This window comes from Arvicola amphibius, chromosome 1, assembly GCF_903992535.2.
Source record: "Arvicola amphibius chromosome 1, mArvAmp1.2, whole genome shotgun sequence".
Classification (NCBI taxonomy): Eukaryota; Metazoa; Chordata; class Mammalia; order Rodentia; family Cricetidae; genus Arvicola; species Arvicola amphibius.
The window spans coordinates 1,279,417-1,303,924 of record NC_052047.1 but is presented as its reverse complement, the minus strand read 5'-3'; the positions used below and the strand labels follow the sequence as shown (position 1 = coordinate 1,303,924).

General features: G+C 45.3%; 1 protein-coding gene across 7 annotated transcripts in view; it reads left to right on the top strand.

The window, feature by feature from the left end:
• Positions 1-24,508, top strand: part of Rpap2 (RNA polymerase II associated protein 2) — a 64,543-nt gene that overhangs the window by 9,943 nt on the left and 30,092 nt on the right. For all 7 annotated transcript variants that reach the window (XR_006020755.1, XR_006020753.1, XR_006020754.1 and 4 more), the window contains exons 7-10: positions 10,220-10,255; positions 11,982-12,849; positions 15,524-15,618; positions 18,937-19,017. Coding sequence is in view for 3 of the 7 variants with exons in the window: in XM_038321117.2 (XP_038177045.1) it covers positions 10,220-10,255; positions 11,982-12,849; positions 15,524-15,618; positions 18,937-19,017 (1,080 nt within the window). In the remaining 4 variants the exon portion in view is untranslated. The remainder of the gene's footprint in view (positions 1-10,219; positions 10,256-11,981; positions 12,850-15,523; positions 15,619-18,936; positions 19,018-24,508) is intronic.

Below are 24,508 nucleotides of genomic sequence, written 5' to 3'. Positions count from 1 at the left end.
TCTCTGATCAACGTGTTAGAGTTAGGAAGTCATTAATTATAGAGAAAAATATCTAAAATTAAAACGCATCCTGAAGTCCTGGGGAACGGTGCATCTCACAGGCTTCTCCCCGTAGTCTGCCCGAGACAAACCACGAGGTCGTGCTGTGTTCATCTGCGTGATGTCTCACGGTGTGACTGAGGAGTTGCTCACCCAGCTCGTGCTCAGAAACAGACCACATACAGTGCTGACGCCGAAACGGTGTGCTTCTATAGTCTGCGCTTGAGTTTATAAATCCTGTATGGTTTTATACAAGTAGAGTTTGGCAGAGCTTGGAGCAGGACTTTCTAGAATTATGAGTTAAAATCTTAAAAAGGAAGGACAAGTGTTGAACAGCCGATTTTGTCTTTAAATATCGCATCTGAGTGAATGGTTAATGCTGACAGAGCTAAACGCATCATGTGGCCTAGAGCTGGGGATTTTTACATATCAGTTCTCAGCAATAAACATGCATAATCTGAGGGGAGGAAGCCAAAAACCTCTGCAGAGCAACTTTTATAGCCTCTTCCTGAGCAGCCACCTCTGCTCAGAGATCAGAATAAACTCCTGAAAAGATTTCACTGTGTCTGAGGAGCTTTGAGTCCCCCACAGGGAGGACTGTTGGCAACCAGCTGTAAGTGTGTATATACACGTGTGTGTATGTATGTATGTATGTGTGTGTGTATATATATATACTATGAACATATCTTTTCACAGAGGTCACATATCACATATCCTTCATACCAGATATTTACATTATGACTTATAACAGTGGAAAAATTACAGTTATCAAGTAGCAGTGAAAATAATTTTATGGTGGGGGTCACCACAACGTGAGGAACTGCACTGAAGGGTTGCAGTATTAGGAAGGCTGAGAACCACGGCACTAGAGCCAGGTGCAGTGACATACACCTGTGAGTCCAGCATTTCTAGGGTTTCGGCAGAGGGATCAGAAATTGAAGGTCATTCTCCACTACTTGAGTTTAAGGCTAAATCATGTCTCAAGGAAAAAAAAAAGAAAATAATTAGTCACCTAGCTTGACTTTAATGAAAATAGGATAAATTATTTATTTTTAAAATTTTTATTTTCTCATACATTACATCCCGACTGCAGGTCAACCCCTCCCCTACCTCCTCTCTCCTCCAGTTCCACCCCTTCATTTCCCTTAAAAAAAAAAAAAAAAAAAAAAGAGCAGCCTCCCACAGATATCAACCAAACACAGCATAACAAGTTACCATAAGTCTAGATCCAAGCCCTCATGTCAAGGCTGGACGAGGCAGCCCAGTAGGGGGAAAAGGGTCCCAGGAGCAGGGAAAAGAGTCCCAGGAGCAGGCAAAAGAGCTAGAGACATCCCCTACTCCCGCTCTTAGGAGCCCCACAAAACATCAAGCTCAGACACATGCAGGGTCTGTAATAGTCACTTCAGCCCCTGTGATTCCCCCAGGAACCCTGCTTAGTTGACTCTGTAGGCTGTGTTCTCCACCCCTCTGGCTCCCACCGTCTTTCCTCCCTCTCTTGTGCAGGGTTTGCCTGGCTCTGCCTAGTGCTTGGCTGTGGGTCTCTGCATCTGTTTCCATCGGTTGCTGGATGATGCTTCTCTTCTGATGAGTTGGGCTGGACGTCCATCTATGAGTATAGCAGAGTATCATTAGGAATCATTTCATTGACTTTTTTTCCCCAGTCCTATTTGTTCTTATCCTGGGTCTCTGAGCTGTCCAGCCTCTGGTTCTGGCCCTTCAGCAGTGTCAGGGGTGGGCTGCTTCTCAGGGCATGGGTCTCAGGTGGGACCAGTTCCAGTCATTAGTTGGCCACTCCCACAGGTCCTGTGCCAATATTACCTCAGCATATCTTGCAGGCAGCCCCCCTGCTGGAAACTTTGCCTGGTTATGGGAGATGGCCAGTTCAGTCTCCATGACCACGAGACTTCTCTGGGGTCACTCTCGTAGAGTCCAGGGAGTTTCCACTGCATTGGGTTTCTGTATCAGCCCCCTCCATGCCCCAGATTCCAGTCATCTCTCCAGTACTCTCTCCCACACCCCACCCCTACCTGATCTCTCTCATTCCCATCCCCACCTGCCCCTTCTAAGGGAGATCTGTGTCCTCTCTTGAGCCCTCCTTGTTACTTAGCTTCTCTGGGTCTCTGGATTATAGCGTAATTATCCCCTATTTAATAGCTAATGTCCATATATAAGTGAGTACATACCATGCTTTTCTTTATAGGTCTGGGTTACCTCACTCAGGATGATTTTTTTTTCTAGCTCCACCCATTTGCCTGCACATTTCATGATGGCATCGTTTTTAACATCTGAGCAGTACTCCATTGTGTAAAGGAACCCCATTTTCTTTATCCGTTCTTCAGTTAAGGAGCATCTAGGTTGCTTCCAGGTTCTGACTGCTATGAGTAAACCTGCAGGGAACATGACTGAGCAGGTGTGCCTGAGGTAGGATGCAGTGCCCTTTGGTCTGTGCCCAGGAGTGGAAAGCTGGATCTTGGTAGATTGAGTCCAGTTTTCTGAGAAACTGTCATAGTGATTTCCATAGTGGCTGTACAAGTTTGCACTCCCACCAGCAATGGAGCAGTGTTCCCTTTGCTCCAGCATGAGCTGTTGCTTGTGTTTTTGATCTCAGCCATTCTAACAGGTGTGAGACTGAATCTCGGAGTCGTTTTGCTTTGCATTTCCCTGATGGCTAAGGGGGTTGAACATTTCTTTAAGTGCTTCTCAGCCATTTGAGATTCCTCTGCTGAGAATTCTCTGATTAGATTTGTACCCCATTTTTAAATTTAATTATTTGAATTGTTGATATCCAGTTTTATGAGTTCTTTATATTATATATTAACTCTTTGTTGGATGTAGAATTGGTGAAAATCTTTTCCCATTCTGTAGGCTGCTTTTTGTCCTATTGACAATGTCCTTTGCCTTACAGAAGCTTTTCAGTTTCATGGGATCCCATTTATTGATGTTCTCAGTGCCTGTGTTATTGATGTTCTGTGCAGGAAGTTCTATGCAGTGCCAGTGCATTCAAGGATATTCGTGTGTTTAGTTTTATGTCTTTGATACCTCTGGATGTTCTTTTACTGTACATGATTGTTTCTGCTATTCTGTGTCTTTTTTTTTTCTCATATGAAGATAAGAATTGGCCTTTCATGATCTGTAAAGAATTGTGTTGGAATTTTGATGGGACTTGCATTTTGATCTGTAGATTGCTTTTGGTACGGTGGCCATTTTCGCTATGTTAATCCTATCAATCCATGAGCATAGGAGATCTTTCCATCTTCTGATATGAGTTGTGGGCTGGAATATGGTACTGAGGAGAGAGGGAGCTATTGGGTAGGCTGGGCAGGCTCTGAGGAAGTGTTGGCGGTCTATAAGGTGGCCTTAACCTGGGTATTGGGTGTCAGCATGGCCTTTCAAGATAAAAAAATTATAATCATTTTGAAAACATGTCTTAAGTAGAGTAGTTTTACTATTTTTGTGTTTTCTGACTGAGCTTCCAGAACTATCACCAGGGCAACATAAACTATGAAGAAAATACTTAGCATGAAGAGAAATAGTAATTTTAACAAGCACAAAGAATTTTAACTTCATCTAAGAAAGGATAGAAAAGGCAGTGTATCCTGTCTTATTCTCTGGAAAGGTGCACATAACAAAAGTAAACATCTTGTTGGTCGTTGTGTGGGACCATTACTCATTTCATAGGTTAGGGACCAACAAAGGCGTTAAAGTCACTTAAAATACTACCTGGTAAACCCAGCGTGGTGGTGCACGCCTACAATCCCAGCATTCAAGGCCAGCCAGGTCTACAGAGAGAGTTCCAGGACAGCCAGAGCTATTACACAAAGAAACCCTATCTTGAAAAACCAAACCAAATCAAAAAACAATCTCCTAGTAACAAGGTTGACTGAGTTTCTCTGTAAAGTCAGAGGGAACAGAAGCAAGGACAGTAAGATTTGTAAAACACAGTCAAGAGGAGCAAACCAAGTTTTCCTCAGGTATTTTTGGGGGGCGGGGCAGGGGGCTTGTTGTTTTCCTGACACTAGAGCCGCAAGCCATGGAAGGAGCTGAACTTGAAGACCTAAATTCTAATCTCTATTGACTGTCGGATCTGTGATCCAAGGTTCCCCTTTCCTCACCTGTGAGAACAGCTGGCAGTTGGAGGATCATTTGAAATAGTGTGTGAACCGTGGAGCCAGTCTGTAACCGTGACAGGCTACAGCCATGAGCCGTGGAGCCGGTCTGTAATAGTGACAGGCTACAGCCGTGAGCCGTGGAGCCGGTCTGTAATAGTGACAGGCTACAGCCGTGAGCCGTGGAGCCAGTCTGTGATGGTGACAGGCTACAGCCGTGAGCCGTGGAGCCAGTCTGTGACGGTGACAGGCTACAGCCGTGAGCCGTGGAGCCAGTCTGTGATGGTGACAGGCTACAGCCATGAGCCGTGGAGCCAGTCTGTGACGGTGACAGGCTACAGCCATGAGCCATGGAGCCAGTCTGTGACGGTGACAGGCTACAGCCATGAGCCGTGGAGCCGGTCTGTAACCGTGACAGACTACAGCCATGAGCCGTGGAGCCGGTCTGTAACAGTGACAGGCTACAGCCGTGAACCGTGGAGCCGGTCTGTAACAGTGACAGGCTACAGCCGTGAACCGTGGAGCCGGTCTGTGACGGTGACAGGCTACAGCCACAGCAGTGGTAACAGCTGAGCTGCAGTAGAAATGCACACAGAACACTATTAAATGATGACCTCATGTTCTGCGCATCCGACTGGTCGTCCCTTCATGATTCACTGCTACCCTTTAAGCCCAAGGCCTGGCATTTCTAAATGGTTCCACCTCCAAGCTGAATCATCAGCCCCTTTACCACAGTTTTAAAAACCTGTTGTGATGCTTAGTGTTAACTCATCTTAGGAGAATCTAGAATCACCTGGGAGGGGGCTTCTCCGCATGCCCCCCCTTAGGGGCGGAGATTAGTTTATCTTAATAGAGGTGGTGAGACCCACCCACTGTGAACTGCACCTGCACCTTCCCTGGTTGGGATGATGGAGAAGGCAAGCTGTAGTCTGCAGCAGGCATCCATCGCTCTCTGCTTCTGACTAGACACAGTGGCACTGACTGACTGGAGCTTTGCCTCTCTGACCTCCCTACAGTGATTCCTGGAACCGAACCGTGGGCCAAAGTGTTGTTACTTATTATGTGCTAATGTCCCTCCTGCTATCAGAAGCAGAGATTTTATTTCTTTAAAAAAACAAACAGACACCGCCAGGTGAGCCTGTGGTACCAGCTGCTGAAGAGGCTAGGGCAGGAGATCAGCTGAGTCCTGAACTTAAAAGACTGGTGTGATTAACATAGTGTAATCCCATTTCAAAAAAATAAATCTACAAAATGAAATTCAAACTAGCTTAAATTGTATTGATGATATGAAATGTTTCAGTTAGATTGGCCCTTGATTCAGCAGCATTTGGACCCCTGCTGCCATCAGGACTGTAAGTTAGTTTCCTTTCTGACCACAGCTTTGATCTTGTCTGCAGCCCTCAGCAGGCTGCGACCTCCTCCTGACCCTCTCCAGCGCTGCTCTTCTGGGTCTGGGCTGACAGACTCTTAGCATATTTGATCTCAGACTCTGCATTCGGCGGCCACAGCCTTGCCCTTGAAGACGACTCCACATTTTTGTTTAACTTTCTGCCCTTTCCACTTCTCAAGGTCCAGCCATTTTCCCCCTGTACTTGGATTGCTGGACGTTATGGAGAAAGTTTTTAAGACCAATAACATTTTGGGTTTGGTTGTCTGGGGTTGTTAAACTACGTATTTTAGGGACTGTGGAACTTAAGCGTGTAGTAATAGGCACAAGATGCTTGGCTTGTGTGAGGGGTTGGGGTTGAAATGCAGGTGGTGAGGAGGCCTGCTGGCTCGCATCTGGGATGCTAGCGTTTGAGAGGCTGAGTTAGGAGAAGGGTAGGTTTAAGGCTAGCTGAACTTTGTAATGGTTCCAGGTCAGCCTGAAATGTAGCGAAACTCAAAACAGATAGATACATAATCCCACCCACCGTGTCCATCTGGCACCAGAGCCGAATCTCCGGCTTTCCATTGGCCCTGATCACAGCTGCCCCTCGTTTTCCCATTTGTGTTCTCTAATCCACTCAGGTCTGCTCGCTTCCAGCATCGATCCCAGCCTCCAGCCTCCAGTGTGTTTTAACCCACTGTGCTGGAACACGTGGGCATTGGTTTCTTCCCGTGCTCTCGGTTCTCTCTTCACTGCAAATGCAATGGTCTGCTCTTTGTTATAATTTTTCTTGCTTTCTCCCTGCCTGCTCTATGGTTTAGTCCATTCTTCTTGCTTTTAGAATGCTTCTCCTCCCTCTACTTTAAAAAAGAAAAAGAACAATAAAAAAAAATGGTTGCCACCAAAATAGTTATTGATCTCAGCAAGAGCCATTTAAGACAAGTAATAGCTGTGGATCCATTACTGTGGAGACAGAGGTTGGTGACTAGTCGACAGATATGGAGCTGAAAAAGAGTGCAGACTTTGTTTGGGTGTTCTGTCTACATGTATGTGTATGTACCATGTGCATGCGGTGCCCGTCAAGTCCAGACGAGCACACAGGTTCCTTGGGTCTAGAGTTACAGATGGCTGTGAGCCCTCACACCAGTGCTGGCGTCCCACCCAGGTCCTCTGGAAGGGCAGTCAGTGCTCTTACCTCAAAGCCATCTCTCCAGCTCAAGTACAGACTTCTTTAAAGGAAGCTTACAACAAAGATGTTAGCGAAGTAGACTCCTGAAGGACACGTGCTTGCATGTTAAGAGGGTGGGGTTAACATTATCTGTTTTAGAAAAGAAAGGCGGGCATAAAGAGTGAGGTTCATAGGTTTAACTTCAGATGTCTTCAGCTATAAACTGTGTACATAAGACCAGATGAGATCATGCCTTGCAATCTTTTCTTGATTGGCTCAGCATCATTTCTGATTTCCTGTTCATGTATCTCTCATGCACTTAACATGTTCTTTTGAATTATGATGAGTCTGATTTTTTTATAACAAAAATCTGTTTGGCAAAAAATTACTATGAAATTTGTGCATGATATTTATGTGTGAGTGATATTTCATGTGTGTGATATGTGCGTGTGTGATAATAAATATGTATGATATGTATATATGTGTGATATGCCTTTGAGAATGATATATTGGTATATTAGTATGATACATTATTTGTGTGATACATGTATTAGAGTGATATATCTATATTTGTATACAGAGAGTGATATATTGATATTTCAGCCACGATTGGTCTAATGAGAAGCTGAATGGACAGTACTGAGAGAGGAGATACAGGCAGGGCTCCCAGGCAGGGAGAGTGAGGAGGAGGAGGAATTTAGGCTTGGGGGAAGAAAGAAGAAGAGATGCCAGCGCCATGTGTGCTGGGTATCTTGCTCTATCGCTGTTTGCCTCATCCCCTTGAACAGGATCGGAACATGAAGCTAGGCTGACAGCCAGCCTGTCCCTCTCCCCTCAGTGGGTCACATTCAAGTCCATAGCTGACCCAGCCTTTCACATGACCGCCAGGGACCTGTACCCGCCGAGGCGTCCCCAGCCCTAGGAGGACAGCGTGTGTGCAGTGGAGTGTGCAATGGCGTGTGCAGTGGCGCGTGGACTCTGTGGCCCACGCGGCAGCGTCTTCCCGGGCTTGGAATCATGGACTGTGTGAGAGTAGAGAGAGCGTTAGCTGAGTGCTGGCTAGAAATGAGCAAGCAGGGACCCATGTGTTTATTCTCTTCCTGCTCTTGACTGGATGTGGTGTCTCCAGTTCCTCAGTGGTGGACTGTAGCCTGGAATTATGAGCCAGTAAGTTCTTTCTTCCCTAAATTACCTTTCTCGGTACTGTATCACTGCCAGCAGAAATGAAACTGGATGCCACATGTGTCTGGCAACCCGAGTTTGATTCTCAGAGTCCATGTAAAGGCAGAAAGAGAAAACTGACTCCACAGAGTTGCCTGTGTGTTGACCGAGTTTTCTGTCCCGACTGATTCCACAGTCGTTCAGCCCCAGAGAAACACACAGAGTTCTACATTGATTATGAACTGATTGGCCTAGTAGCTCAAGCGTCTTATTAATTAATTCTTACATCTTAAACTAGGCCATTATTCTTGTCTATGTTAGCCATATGGCTTGGTACCTTTATCCATGAGGCATTCTCATATGGCTTCCTCTGTGGCTGGGTCACAGCTGTAGACTGAATCGTTCTCTTCCCAGAATTCTCCTGTTCTCCTTGCCCCACCTCTACTTCCTGCCTGGCTACTGATCAATCTTTTATTAAACCAATACAAGTGACGGATCTTTACAGGGTACAAGAGCATTGTCCCACAGCACGCCCCTCCTCTCTGATTGCTCTAGCTGTGTCGAGGGTACACGGGGATGAGTGAGGGCATAGGTCAGGAGAGTAGGAGAGGGTAGAGACACAGCCAGCAGCAATGGAGCAGTCTGTCTGTAGCTGGGGAGTTATGAAAAACATGCGAGGAGGACCACTAAAGTGGCAGCCGTGACGATTTCATGAGCAGAAGGCAATGGGGAGCTGGAAGCGTTGAGACACTGGGGAGTGGCCTGCTTCAGTTGGCTGAGGTACGAAAGGGAGAACCGCCTTCAAAAAGCTCACTCATTTTTAAAATTTAGGAATTACTCAGCTGCAGGTGGTGGCAGATAGCAGACGCCAGTTTTACCCCATGTACCTTCTGATGAGAACTCCGGATGTGATGGGAAGACTGCTATAGTCCGCAGTGAGCGCTCCAACAGTGAGCGTTCCGCACAGAGCCAAGGGTGGCAGCCGCTTGTCAGTGCTGTGATCACTGCCGAGGGAAACACTTAGGCCTGGCATTTTAAATTGGCAGCCTTGAAATGCCAAAATTCAAATAAGTTCTAGTTTTATACGTGCATTTAGCTTGTCTTCATTGAAAGGTTGGGTTAGTATTTTTGTTGTTGCTGTTGTTGGTTTTATTATTTTGTGATGATTTTGTAGTTTTACAGTCCTCCCAGGGCACCCTTGTTGGGGACTTTAAGTCCTAAATGGTGCCTCAGTGTCTCCATTTGCTTCACCTGTCTTCTCGGCATTTAAAAGCTAGTTCTTACCAGGTTTGGAAGGAGCTCAGTAGTGCAGCATTTGCCCAGTGTGCCCGCAGCCCTAGTTCAAGCTTACACTACAAAATTCTCTGGAAAAGGCACCTTTTTAGTCACTTCAGAGGTGCTATGGATTTTTTCTGTCCTCATGGATTTGCTGACTGTCATGTTTGTGCATCTTTGTATTTGCCTTCTTTTTTCTTTGAAGCTGGCCTTGAACTTGCTGCGTCACCAAAGCTGACCTTGAACTTTTGTTCTATGATGATACATTCTGGGGAGACACAATACACATGTCTACTCACCTCCAGTTAGGGCGCCCACGACAGACCAGAATACTCATGATGGTCAAATGTGATTTCTGACATTATGTACCAAATTGTTCATGAAATTAAGTTTAACTTACTTAATTTGTACAGGGACTGGAGAGATGGCTCATTGGGGAAGAGCATTTAGCTGCTCTCACAGAGGACCTGTTCCCAACAACTACTCGGCAGCTCACGACTGTCTCTAACTCCACCTCTAACTTTCCTGACACCCTCTTTTGCCTCTCCAGGCACTGCACACACAGGTTGCACCAACACTCAGGTCTGGTATGGTGGCACCGTTAATCCCAGCTGTGGGATATGGAGTAAGACCCCCCCCCCAAAAAAAGCTATAGTACAACAATATGATTGCTATCTCAGAAGTTAGGTTGATTGGATAAGAATTGCAACATAGTCTCTGCCTTCAAGGACCTGGTGGATTAGTGTAATTTAAACATATGCTCAGAAAACATTTACGTAACAGTTCTGACAATAAGAAACAAAATAATTGACTAACTAGATCTGACAGTTTTAGGGATTTAGAGAGGAGAGTGGTCTGCTTATACTGGGTGCATGGAATTTGACCTTAATTCTGCAAATGGCTTTTAAAAAACAAAACACTAGATCCAGATTTTTTTTGTGTGTATTTTTAGTAGTTTGCCCTTTAATTGTTTTCTTAAAGAAAAAAAAATACTCATTCAAATTACTTCTTCAATTATATTTCCTGTGCAGTACGGTTACAGTAAACCCTTGACTGTGTTTGATGTGTTACCTTCAGTCTCCTCTCTCTGGTTTGTTCCAGGCCCCCCGACTTCCAGCTGCTGAAGGAAGGACAAAGGTTCGTTCGCATCAGCTTCGCCGCCCTGAGTGGCCAGGTGGCGTGAGCTCCTGGACTTCCCGTGTTGACATGGGACGTGTTCAGGTCTTCCTTTGTGAGGGAAACACGATTTGTTTGATCTGTCTGATTTATTACCCAGCTGTCCCCCTGAAGACGTCTAATTGAACCTGTTGAAACAGACACAAATACAGCCTCCCTCTCAGATACGGTTCCTTTGTTGGTGAGGTGGTGCACATTGTATTTGAGAAAGGGTTTTGTGATCTTACAGGATTTTAAGATATTAATGTGTTGCTTAGTTATTTGAAAGGATATCTAGAGCATCCGTCTAAACACATGCTGTGGGTTTGTTTTTCCTACCCCACCGCAAAGCTCATAGTGTGGTTTGCTCAACAGCAGCCATGGCTCAGAGCGGATCCTTCCAGCTCTCAGTTAAACCTCCCTGGTTCTCAGTCACTGCCTCAGTCACAGGTGTTTAGCACAGAGGAGAGACTCTTGTTTATTGGTGGACACCTTTATAGTTTTAACCCCGTGTAAGGTGGACACCGTAAAACCTCAAGAGAAATAACAAGACATAAACTACCAGTTTTATTCTAACTTTTTTTTTATTTGTTTCATTTTTTTTGGTATTTATGTGTTTGCCCAGGAAGGTCAGAAGAGGGCATTGGATTTCCTAGAACAGAAGTTCTGGGCAGTTGTGAGCCACCGTGGGTCCTGGGTCTCAAACCCAGGTCCAGCACAAGTGGTCTTAACCGCTGAGGCCACGTCTCAGCCGGCAGTCTTGTTTCCTGAAGTTACTCTTGCTTTCTTCTCACCCAGTGGTGCCGGTTAGAGATGCTGGGAGTTTTGGCCATGTTTCTGATTCCCAGTAGGACCTCGCTTTCAGCTCTTTGTCTCCTCCTCCCCACACTGTGCCCTAGCTTCTCCCCAACACACGCTCACCCACAGGAGAGCTCCGACGTGTGCTTGAGAACAGCCGCTCACACTCTCGTTTGGCCCCGTGTGGACTGCAGGAGCTCCTATTTGCCTTCACTCCTTCAGAATTCTTAATCCTATTTCAATTGAATCTGAAAAGTGAAAGATAGAATCAGAGGTGTTATCCATAATTGACAGGTGTTATCCATAATTGTTTGCATTCTGCTGTTACTCCTGAGTTTTCAAATTTAAATATCTTTCATTGAATAATGTTGATGTTCCAACTTCATTTTCTGTTTTGACCTTTGTGTTTTTTATTCCATGGAACTTTCTGTATAATGGTCAGCCAGAACTAGAAAATATTTTTTGTTTTTTCAAGCAAAAATCAAAATCATTGGACAGGATAATGTCCTTAAAATGTTATAGTGTTTGTTTGCTGCGCTGCTTTTAAGAATTGTAAAACAGGGGCTGGGTGGTGGTTGCGGCACAAGCTTGTAATCTCAGCACTGAGAGAGGCAGAGGCAGGTGGATCTATGTGATTCGAGGTCAGCCTGGTCTACAGAGCAAGTTCCAGGATTGCTAGGGTTATATAGAGAAACCCTATCTTGAAAAACAAACAAACAAAAGAATGTAAAAATGGTTAGCAGCAGACAAAGAAAAGCTGGAAAAGAATTGTATCACACATGTATTGGGTTGGAGAAATTACAGCGTCTGGGGTTTGTGTGAGAGGGCATGAGTAAGGCTGTGTCTAAGGGATGGAGATCCCAGAATGTAACTGGGAAATGCCTGGTGTTGCTTGTCTTTCCTTGTTCAGTGGCCGCTCTGGGGAAGTCGTCCAGTTCTTCAGTGACGCCGTCACAGCAGCAGACATTGATGGTCCTGGTGCCCGTGGGGCCCAGAGTGAAGCCACAGCTCCCAGCGCTTGGTGTGATCACACCACAGATGATGAGCAAGACTTCGTCTCTTCGCTTCTCCCCGGACACGGACCAAGGGCAGCAGACACGAGGCCACAGCCGCACAGAGAGAGCAGCATAAGCAAGAAGAAAGCTGGTCAGAGAGTGACCTCCAGGCGCAGAGAGCAGACAGTGGCAGATGTCACGGAGCGGCTGGGTAACTGTAGACTGGGGGGTCAGGAGGAAGTGTCTGCCTGTGAGCTTCCTTCCGAGAGAGAAAGTACGCAGATTTCCTCACCTGGCCCTTCAGCAGCTTCCGACAGTAGACACAGTGTGTCAGAAGTCTCTCTGGTAGGGATAAGCAAGAAAAGTGCTGAGCATTTCAGGGTCAAATTTGCCAAGTCTAACCAAGGGTCTGGGCCAGCCTCTGCCAAGGCAAGGTTACTTCGAGTTCTGAAGGACACCTTGACCGAATGGAAGACAGAAGAAACGTTGAAGTTTTTGTATGGCCCAGATCATGCCTCCGTGTGCCCGATACCGCCTTCAGCCCCTGTACCCCATGAAGAGCTCGATGAAGATGACCTGAGTTGTGGTCCTGCCGTGAGCCAACCCCAGAACAGCTTAGATGAGACACTCCCCTTCAGAGGCTCAGACACGGCCATGAAGCCACTGCCAAGTTACGAGAGCTTGAAAAAAGAAACGGAAATGCTGAATCTGAGGGTCAGGGAGTTCTACAGAGGACACTATGTTTTAAATGAGGAAACCACCAAGTCGCAGGACCCAGGAGAGGTATGTCTTCTGATCTATATTTGTAGGCTGCTCACATTTGGAGAACTCAGCAAAGCAAATCTGGGTGCATGGCTCACGCTATTTGCCGTAGGGTAGATTGATTGCTTAGGTAGTCAAATGCTCTCTGAGGTACTGTTCGGTTAGCGTGTCCGTGTGAAATGTTACAGACGTGACTGGGGAGCTGGCTCATGGGAGAAGGTGCTTGCTACCCAAGCCTCAGGAGCTGAGTTCAGACCCCAGGCACTCATGACTCTGGGCACAGTGGTGTGCTACCCACTGCCAGGCAAGCGCAGGGACGGAGGCAGGGGGACTCCAGGTGCCCATGAATGCACACATACAAATGTATAAAACACACCTCACAAACACACAGATGGAATGTCGCAGATGAGAATGCTGTGTAAAGGGACTTACTGGGAAGTAGTGGATGTAGAGATCCACTCGGCCATCTGCTGCTTCTTAAAGCGCAGTTCTTTGCGTCTGCTGCTCTGTAAATGGGACTTTGCATAGCTTCTGTTGGCATTTGTTCAGAGTGTGTGACACAGCATAGCTGTGTACAAAGTCGTTATCCATGGAGGCTGAGTGTAGGGAGGACCTTGTAACGTTCCCATTGCATAGTTGTGATTCATATGTGCTATCTGGGATGTCACATAGCGTGGAGAGAAGAGTGGATAACAGTCTTAATTTAGCATAAAACTCTTATTGAAACAGGTGTCAGTGATTTTGCCCTAAGATTGAAAACACACTTAGAGATTTGGGGAGGGAAGGTAGAAATAGAATAATATAGAAATTTCTCAGATCTTTACAAAACTTGTGCCAAACCCTTCCCCATACTTGCAATCACAGTATCAATACTAGACAGCATCCAAAACTTACATTAAGCTCAGAGGAACACTGGTCTCCTCCAGAGACTGCATAGACGCTACCATCTCTTCAGCTCAGAGGAACACTGTTTCCTCCAGAGACTGCATAGACGTTACCATTGCTTCAGCTCAGAGGAAAACTGTTTCCTCCAGAGACTGTATAGACCTTACCATTGCTTCAGCTCAGAGGAACACTGTTTCCTCCAGAGACTATATAGACGTTACCATTGCTTCAGCTCAGAGGAACACTGTTTCCTCCAGAGACTGTATAGACGCTACCATTGCTTCAGTTTTGCCCTGAGAAGCCTTACGAAGGAAAAAAACCAATGTCCGAAGTCTGGCTCCATTGCGGAACACTTTACAGCGTTCTCATTGGCATTCAGCAGCAAGTGTACAGATGGTTAATGTTTACAGTGAGCACCCCATGACATCGCTACCCAGACCAGGAAGTGCTTCCTTACAAGGAAACTAGATGCCATTAGTGTCTGCTCCCATCACTGCCTCTTCTGAATTACTGTTAAATAAGAGATTCCTTTTGCCAGATTTCCAGGTTCTTGCTATGACAAACAAAGCTGCTCTGAACATAGTTGAGCACATGTCCTTGTGGCACGATTGAGCATCCTTTGAACATATACTCAAAAGTAGTATTACTGGGTCTTGAGGAAGGTTGTTTCCTAATTTTCGGAGAAATCGCCACACTGACATCCAAAGGGGTTGTACCAGCTTGCATTCCCACCAGCAAAGCAGAAGTGTTCCCTTTACCATACATCCTCTCCAGCATAAGTTGTCATCAGTGTTTTTGATCTTGGCCATTCTTACAGGTGTAAGATGGAATCTCAGAGTTGTTTTGATTTGCATTTCTCTGATGACTAAGGATGTTGAACATTTCCTTAAGTGTCTTTTAGCCATTTTAGATTCCTCTGTTGAAAGTTCTCTGTTTAGGTCTGTACTCCATATTTTTTATTGAATTATGTGTTCTTTTGGTGACCAATTTCTTGAGTTCTTTGTATATTTTGGAGATCAGTCTTCTGTCTGATGTAGGGTTAGTGAAGATCTTTTCCCATTCTGTAGGCTGTTGTTTTGTCTTGTTGACCGTGTCCTTTGCTTTACTGAAGCTTTTCAGTTTCAGGAGGTCCCATTTATTAATTGTTTCTCTCAGTGTCTGTGCTCCTGGGGTTATATTTAGGAAGTGGTTCCCTGTGCTGATGCATTCAAGTGTACTTCTCACTTTCTCTTCTATAAGGCTCAGTGTGGCTGGCTTTATGTTGAGGTCTTTGATTTGAACTTGAGTTTTGTGTACTCAAGATAGATATGGATCTATTTTCATTCTTCTACATGTTGATATCCAGTTATGCCAGCTTGTTAAATATGCTTTCTTTTTTCCATTTAATATTTTTTTGCTTCTTTATCAAAGATCAGCTGTTCAAAGATGTGTGGATTGATATCCGGGTCTTCAATTCAGTTCCGTTGTTCCTTCTGTCTGTTCTTATGCCAATACTAGGCTGTTTTCAGTACTGTAGCTCTGTAGTAGAGTTTGAAGTCAGAGATTGTGGTGTCTCCAGAAGTTCTTTTATTGTACAGGATTGTTTTGGCTATCCTGGGTTTTTTGCTTTTCCATATGAAGTTGAGTACTGTTCTTTCAAGGTCTTTGAAGAATTTTGCTGGGATTTTGATTGGCATTGTGTTGAATCTGTAAATGTTTTAATTCTTAAGTCTGTTCTATATTAGAGGAGTCAACTTTTATGCTTAATGTTATTGCTCTACTTATAAAAAGAAAACAATACCAGGTTATTTTTCTCTTGGTTTTGTTTAAGAATGGTTTTCAGCGTGATACCAGCTTCCCACTGATTGATTCAAGTTCCCAGAACCAGATTAGAAGACGGATTGTTCTTGAGAAATTGAGCAAAGTGTAAGTATGGTTGTGTCATTCCGGCTTGGTAAGAGATTTAAATTAACTGAATGTTTTCATGAATTTATAATTTTTTTAAAGATGATGTGAAAAACTTCCATGAGTTTCCTCACTTGGAAATTCCCATTTTAAGATTGTGTCTTCCCAGATATTTTTCGGTACTAAATTGTTTTTGTAGATGACACAGGACTATCATAAAGGGTTTGGAAACTGAGACTGTAGAGTAGAAAGATGAAATTCCCCACTCCTTCCTAAGCCAGCAAAGAGTGAGAGCTGTTGAAGACAGCCTAGGAACCTCAGCTCCGTGGTGAGCAGCCAGTAGCTATGTGTTGCCCCAGCCCTGCTGCACGTTGCCCCAGCACGTCTGCACATTCATAGGCTCCCTTCACACTCAAGTACATGAGTTCAGAGCCAGGCGGTGGTGGCGCACGCCTTTAATCCCAGCACTCGGGAGGCAGAGGCAGGCGGATCTCTGTGAGTTTGAGACCAGCCTGGTCTACAAGAGCTAGTTCCAGGACAGGCTCCAAAGCTACAGAGAAACCCTGTCTCAAAAAACAAAAAAAAAAAAAAAAAAAAGAACATGAATTCAGTCAGTTCAACCTGCACTTTGGCTTGAAGCATCTTGTGAAGGAAAGGATTGTTCTTAAATTAGCCCAGTCACAGATAACACTTAAAAGCTGCTCTTGTTTTTGTTTTGTTTTGTTTTGTTTTTTTAAAGATTTATTTATTTATTATGTATACAACACTCTGCTTCAATGTATGCCCGCACGCCAGAGGAGGGCGCCAGATCTCAGTATAGATGGTTGTGAGCCACCATGTGGTTGCTGGGAATTGAACTCAGGACCTCTGGAAGAGCAGCCAGTGCTCCTAACCTCTGAACCATCTCTCCAGCCCCTTGTTTTTGTTTTTTAAAACAAAAAAGTAGCCAGGCAGTGGCGACACCCTCCTTTAATCCCAGCACTCGGGAGGCAGAGGCAGGCGGATCTCTGTGAACTTGAGCCCAGCCTGGTCTAGAGTGAGTTCCAGGATGGGCTCCAAAGCTACAGAGAAACCTTGTACCAAAAAACATAAATAAATAAATCAGTGAATCAGACAATCAATCAAAGACTTTCCAGGTCTTTTTTCCAGAGGTAGAAGGTCCACCTTGGACTTTTAAGCCTGCATTTTCTTCTTGTAGCAAGAAAACATGGCCTGTTTCAACCACTGTTTAAGGAGTTGTATACAGAGAAGTCTCACTTTTCTAGTATTTTGAAAAGAGGAAAAACATTTTCTGGAAGCATATTTTTGAGCAGCCAAGATATAGAGCACCATTGGTGATAAAATGGAAGTACTTTAAGATACATATCTCTATGCTACGCCTGCAATCCTTTCTGATTAGCATTGGGATTTTAGTTGGCCGGTTTGTTGGTTTGGTTCATGGTCTTGGAGACAGTCTCACTACCATTGGCCTGAAACTCACTGTGTGTACCAGGCAACCACTTAACTCACAGAGATCTGCTTATCTCTGTCTCTGCCCCCAAGTGCTGGGATTGAGGGTGTGCCGCCGTGCCTCATGTGGCATTGTATCTTGATTTGGTTCAATCTAAAAATATTGACCACGAAGAAGAACTACTGTTAAGTTTACATTTTGAATAAATGTTTAAGTTAATATAGATTGAACATGTCCATATGGTAGGCTCTGCATGTATGCCTTATTCTGCCTCGTGTGTGTGTGTGTATGTACAGAATCTGTGTCTGTGTTCATGTCCATGCAGGTTCATATATGTGAGCATGGAGGCCAGAAGCCAACCTTGAGTATTATTGAACCATTAACCTTGTTTCTTGAGCCGGGATCTCAGTGGGACCTGCGGCTTACTGACCAGGCCACAGTCGCTGAGCGCTGAGCCCAAGGAGAGACCTGTCTCCTCCCAACGTCCTCATGCTTGTATAGGAAACATGTTACTTACTGAGCCATCTCCCCAGCCCTGTTGTTTGGTTTTTAAAAAAACTAATCTTTATTCTTGTCTGTTTGTGAAGTAATTCATTATCTTACCACCTATCTGATACAATGCAAGACAATATCAAACCTGGCTTTGGTTATGCGTGTTTTGAATGCTGGGATGGGTTATCATTTTAGATGCATACATAGAAGATGTGGGTTTTGCTGGAAATAATTTTCTAGCTGTTTTAGCGGAAGTGATGGTTGAGTGTCAAACCCTAAACAAGACCTCAGGATATGTGAAAGAGGAGGCAGAAAGACTCTCAGAGGCAGAAGATTGGGAGAAGGGCTTTGAAATGCCGTTTTTCTGGGCTAACCTTCCTCTCCCCCATCAAAGCTAAGAACTGAACTCAGGGCTTGCTAGGCAAGCGTTCTACCCCAACCCTTCCCCCTTTTAACACCAGAAAAAGTAAATGATTAGGTATAGTGATGTTATTATGGTTGTATTTTTTTTAAAAAAAGAAAAAAAAACACTTTATATTTAGAAACATGAGTGAAAATAAGGGTCCAATGACATAATGTCGAGAATTTGCTTTAAAGTACTTCCATACTTCCTGGGGTAGGGCAAGGGACAGAAAAATGAAGAAAACCTAACAGAATATTAAATGTTGGATCTGAGCCAGGGGTCCTGAACACCTGTAACCCTACCACTTGGGAAGTGGAAGCAGCAGGATGAGGGGTTAAGGGCTGTATTTAACTACATAGAAAGTTTGAGAGCAAGCGAGGCTACATCTCCATATGCTATACATGGGGTGTGTGTGTATGTGTGTGTGTTCCTTTGCTTTCTTGTTATAATAAAAAACTCTAGAAGGAATTAAATATATTTTATGTATAATAAGCATTATGTACTTTTATTTCAAATGTAATACATGGTATATGTATATCATTTTACATTTTCAAAAACAATCTGTGCTATTTTAAAGGTTTTTTAAAAGGGGTTTCTAAATGTATCTATCATATAAATCACCTACTGATATGTCTATCTCCAAGTTTCCACTAAAATGTGTCCACAGCCATCTTCCCATGTTTGCTGGAATAGTGTTTATATGATTATTCAGAGGGTAATGCTTTAGTAGTAAAACCATGGAACTAAAGGTGAGGACAGGTTGGTACAGGCGGTGGTGTTCAGGCATCTGTACTGGCCTGCCCTTGGGGTCCTTAGCTGCAGCCAGAGTGGGTTTGCGTGTTAGGGCTTTGCACGCTTTAGCACAGACAGTGTGGCGTAACCCTTGCTTCTACCTGAGTGTCGCTAGTGGTCATGGAAACACCAGAGGCAGGACTGCCCACCGAGATGTGCTCTGGCTTTTTATGATGTATAATTATTTTGTTTTTTGTTTCAGATTGCCTGGACTTTTGGGTCCTCTTCAGGTCACAATAGGTGATATTTACTCTGAACTTAAAAGCCTTGTCCAGACTTTCAGGTTAGTGTTAATATTATAATTTTCCCTTCTCTGTTATTTTAGCTGTATTGACTCCGGCACAGTTCATGGGGAGGCTAAGGCAGGAGGGTCTGTGCTCTGCCTTTGTGGACCCACGTCTGCCCCAGAAGAGCACCCAGTGCTATTCTCTTCTCCTCTGGACAGTACTTGTGTTTCCTGTTGAATACAGCTCCATATTGGCTCAGTTTTGACAATTTTTCTCTGGCTAGCTTGTTGTAAGGTAAACTGCATTGAGGAGGACTTACAGGATGAGAGCTGCTGCTGTCATGGAGTGCTGGCCTTGGAAGCACAGGCCGCAGGCAGCTCTACAAAGGCTCACAGTTCAGAGGTTTAGTCTGTAATGTCATGGCGGTCATCATGGCGGCATGACCACAAGGCCACCTCCACAGTGACACACTTCCTTTAACAAGGCCACACCTCCTAATAATGTCATTCCCTGTGGTCCAAGCCTTCAAACACATTGAGTCTATGAAGGTCATTCCTATTCAAACCATAACAAGTCCCCAAAAGTCAATTTTGTTTTTGTTTTTGTTTTTGTTTTTCGAGACAGAGTTTCTCTATGGCTTTGGAGCCTGTCCTGGAACTAGCTCTTGTAGACCAGGCTGGCCTCGAGCTCAGAGATCTGCCTGCCTCTGCCTCCCGAGTGCTGGGATTAAAGGCGTGCGCCACCACCGCCCGGCCAAATTTTTTTAAACATGGAAAAGCTAGCATAGCATATGTGTGTGAATAATCTCTGCACTGAGGAGGTGGAGACAGGCCCTGTGGCAGCCGGCAGCCGGCCCATGGTACTTGGCGAGTTCTCGGCCAGAGGAAGACCCTGCCTTAGAAATGGCGGGTGACACATGAAACACTGAACCCAGTTGTCTTCTGACCCCCCCCCCCCACACACACACATACACACATACACACACACACACACCAACACACACACACACACACACCAACACACACACACATACACACACACACATACACACACACACACATACACACACACACCAACACATACACACATACACACACATACACACACACATACACACACACATACACACATACACACACACACATACACACACACATACACACACACACCAACACACACACACACCAACACACACACACACACACATACACACACACACATACACACACACACACACATACACACACACACCAAAGGAAAGTTGTGTCTGGACACAAAGCAGCTGGCAGCAAATTTCGTGAAAGCGTAAGTGTGCCCCAGATGAGCATCGCGGCGGTGAGGGTGAGCCGTGGGTGCACGGGGCAGGCGGTGAGCCGTGGGTGCACGGGGCAGGCTGATCCTCAGGGAGGCTGATCCTCAGGGAGGCTGATCCTCAGGGAGGCTGATCCTCAGGGAGGCTGATCCTCAGGGAGGCTCGCCTGCGAGCACACGCTGCGGTGCCGGTAGTGTATGATTTACTGGATCGTGGGGGACGCTTGGAGCACTGAGAGCTACAGAGGGAACAGAGATTTTCTCCGTAGAAAGAGGAGTAGTTGAGAGTTTCCTGATTGATAAAAACATGTACATGAGACAGTCTCCCTGGGATGTCCATATGTGAATGTCTAAAAATAAACCTGAATAATGTGATTTTTCTAATTACTGATGGTAATGATTGTCATTGTCTCAGAGACAATACAACTTAGAGATCATTGATCGCAAAACTTCAGGGATACGAGAATAGTCTTAAGATTGGCACAGACCTTTTGAATAAGTGCTTTGTGAAAAAGAGGGTCCAGGCCAAATATCATAAAACTCAGGGGTGTTATTTTTTTTTTGATCCCTGTTCATGATGGAAACATACACTTTGCATCTTATGTCTCTAATAGAACCATACATCCAAGAGGAGAAACAGAACTTTATGTAGGGTGGTGAGTCTGGATACAAGTCCGCGGTGTGTGATTTGTTCCGGCCTCTCAGGGCGTTCTCATAGTAACAGTCTCGCTGGTCCGAAAGGATTTGCCGTGCATGTTCCTCAGGCGGTGGGCATCTTATCACTGTTCTGAGCAAACTGGTGATGTCACTTGAGAGAGCTCTAGGAACATGCCCCCTCGGGGACCTTGTAGCGCGCACCCAGCGTAAATGAGGCACTGGGTTCCAACTCGAGCACTACCAAACACCGCTTTTCCCTCTGCGTCTAAGGTTGGCATTTCAGTTAAATAATGAAACGTGGTGACTTTAGTCACACTGTGCTGTCGGACAGGTAGCATTTCTTACTCCTGCGGGACTACTGATGTCATTCAGCTTGTAATTTTAAAGTAACTGTAGGATCACTCTGTAACTACTGTATATCCATGGATGTTATGATGGGAGCAGCAGGCCGCTTTCTGCCACCCGACTAGCTTTACCCGAAAAAAATTACACGGAAACTGTATTCTTTTAAACAATGCCTGGCCCATTAGTTTCAGCCTCTTACTGGCTAATTCTCATGTCTTGCTTTAACCCATATTTAGTAATCTGTGTAGCACCACGAGGTGGTGGCTTACCAGGAAGGATCTTAGCCTGCATCCATCTCGGAGAGGAGAGCTATGGCATCTGCCTGAGGCGTCTGCCTGCCTCTGCTTTCTCTCTCCCACAATTCTGTTCTGTCTTCTCCACCTACCTAATTTTCTGTCCTATTAAAGGTCCAAGGCAGTTTCTTTATTAACCAGTGAAAGTAACACATAGACGGATGACCCTCCTCCGTCACATGGAAACGTGGGTGTTTGGTGTTGGAAACCACTGCTGGTCTCGGGAAGCAGCACTGGTAATAATGTCTGGCTGATGTCGACCCATGAACTCAGTTTTCATCGCACGCCAGGCTTTACCAAGTGACATAACTTCTGAAAGCAGTGGTACTGTCATTTCTCGATTGCAGGTAAGAAGTAAGACAGCCTCTCAGCTCATAACTAGCCATTGGGTTGCAGGTAAGAAGTAAGACAGCCTCTCAGCTCATAACTAGCCATTGGGTTGCAGGTAAGAAGTAAGACAGCCTCTCAGCTCATAACTAGCCATTGGGTTGCAGGTAAGAAGTAAGACAGCCTCTCAGCTCATAACTAGCCTTTGGGTTGCGGGTAAGAAGTAAGACAGCCTCTCAGCTCATAACTAGCCATTGGGTTGCGGGTAAGAAGTAAGACAGCCTCTCAGCTCATAACTAGCCATTGGGTTGCAGGTAAGAAGTAAGACAGCCTCTCAGCTCATAACTAGCCATTGGGTTTTGATCTCAAACCCCTCAGCAGAGGGAAGGTCATGGATCATAAAGGGCAGGGCCCACGGGTTTTAAGGCAGTTTGTCCATGGTTCTGACAACCATGTTTGCTTTAGGTCAGTGACCTTAGTACTTGATTTTCTGTCTGGCCCTTTACTTCTGAATTAGACAGTGAAACTTTTTTTAGGGGCTGGGGTGTAGCTCAGGGTTATAGCGCCTATCTAGTGTATTCAAAGCCGTGGGTTCAATCCCCATGCCAAGAAATTGGCACCACAGAGTCATCAGTGCCATACTGGGGTCCGCACTGTGGTGTCAGGGTCCACACTGCCGCATCAGGGTCCTCACTGCCGGGTCGGGGTCCTCACCCTCTCTATTCTGCCGTTCTACCATATCTTAAATGTTGTGATATGTGTCTATTTTCCATAAACATGAATTGGCTCTCAGCAAATCTTAACAAAGGCAGAGGAACAAGGCAGCTTGATTTAGTTGCGCTTGAGGGACTAATGCGGTGATGTCACACTGTATCCGATTGATTGACCAGATGGAGCTAGCCTGTGAGCTCCCTAATGGAGCTTAAGAGTTAGGCCCGGTCTGTTCAGATACTTTACTCCACAATCTCTGTCTTTTCTGTGTTTAGGCCTGAACAGGCATTCAGATGCATAAGCACTTCGTGGGCTCAGAGTTTGCTAAGAGTAGATCCTGTTACTGCTATGCACACACAAAGGAAACTGTACAAGGTGAGGGTGAGCTGATCACCCAGATTTCTTCTGGTAAATATATGTAGTCACTTACATATAATTTTACCCGCCATCCTTCCGCGATGCTGGAAATCATTACACATGTAGTAAACCTAAGGAAAGGACCGCAGAGATCATTCTGCAGGTGTGGGAGAAGATGCTGTCTCAGGAACACCCTCATATCTCAGGAACACCCTCATGAAGAGTTGATTAAAGCTGAAATAGAGATAGGAGTCTGCCTTGTGGACTGGGGCAGTGGTTCAATGGTAGACTGTGTGGTTGGTATGCATGGGGCCCAGGTTTGACTTCTAAGAACACACACACACACACAAAAGCCCTTAAGTCATTTGACTTGTATTACAGCTTCCATCCCCAGAACTGACAGCTTTCCTGGTATTCTGTCCAAGTCAGTCTGGTTTCCTCACACTCATATTGAAGGAGCAGGTGGGCTATACTTGAGTGCTTCCAAAGGTATTCGGTTTAGAACCAGTAAAGAGCCCAGCAGGATTACTGAGGATTTGGCATGGAATCTACCATGTAACTTGCTTACCCATCGAGCCCCGTTCTTCCGACACCTGAGCTAGCAGGATGAGAAACGCATGGTTCTTCAGTCCTAGCGAACAGGCTGCAGGCATGCGGAGCCTTTGAATTGTCCCTTTATTGTACAAACTTACTTTGTCACTTTCTCTCTGTCATCCCTATTTTGCAACCAGATCCCACCCAGTTCCTTTTTTCCTTATTCACATAAGTTAAAGATGTGAGGAACTGATGCTGTTGACTTCAGAATTACCCGGTTAGTAGGGTGGTAGTAGATGTGAAGCCGTGAAAGTGAAACCTAGCTGGTCAGGAGGTGGCCGTTGTGTCAGAAAAAGAAGTGGTGTACAATGCTTTGTTTTTGCTTTCTCTGCTTTTACAGATGCTTGAAATTTAATAACATCTGTGAAAAACAAGCCCCAAAGTAAACATTGTCTTGGTAGAATTCTGTAGCATTCTGCTTCCAAGACAAACTTGATGTCAATAAGTTATTTCTAGTAGTCTGCCCTCTAAAGCCTGAGGGTCGGAGTCTGTCACTTCAAGGAAATGTCAGGGGCTCCAGGGAGAACGTGCGACTCTGTAGTCTGATTTCTTCTGTGAAGATGCCCTGTTGCTGTCAGTGGAGCGTGGGGGTCCTCTCAGTGAACACCAGCAGTGGGGAAAGGTGACAGGTGACGCCCGTGGTAGGAACCTGCAGCACAGGCGTTCTGCAGCCTTTATCAGCTACAAATGTACGGCGTGGTCCTTGGAGGCCAGTCCTCCGATTAGTTAGGGTTCTGCTCAGACGGCAGGACAGCTTAAAAGCCCCCTAGGTGATTCCAGCGTGCAGAGCTGAGAGCCTTTCGTGCCTGAGTAGAGAGCTGTCCACCACTCCACCTGCTCTGTGACCCGAGTTGGGCTGTGTCTGTCACAACACAGAAAGGCTCCAACCAAGCTGGTCAAGATGCCTGTCTGAGCAGCTATGAATTAAAATCCTATTCTATTCTGCCTTTAA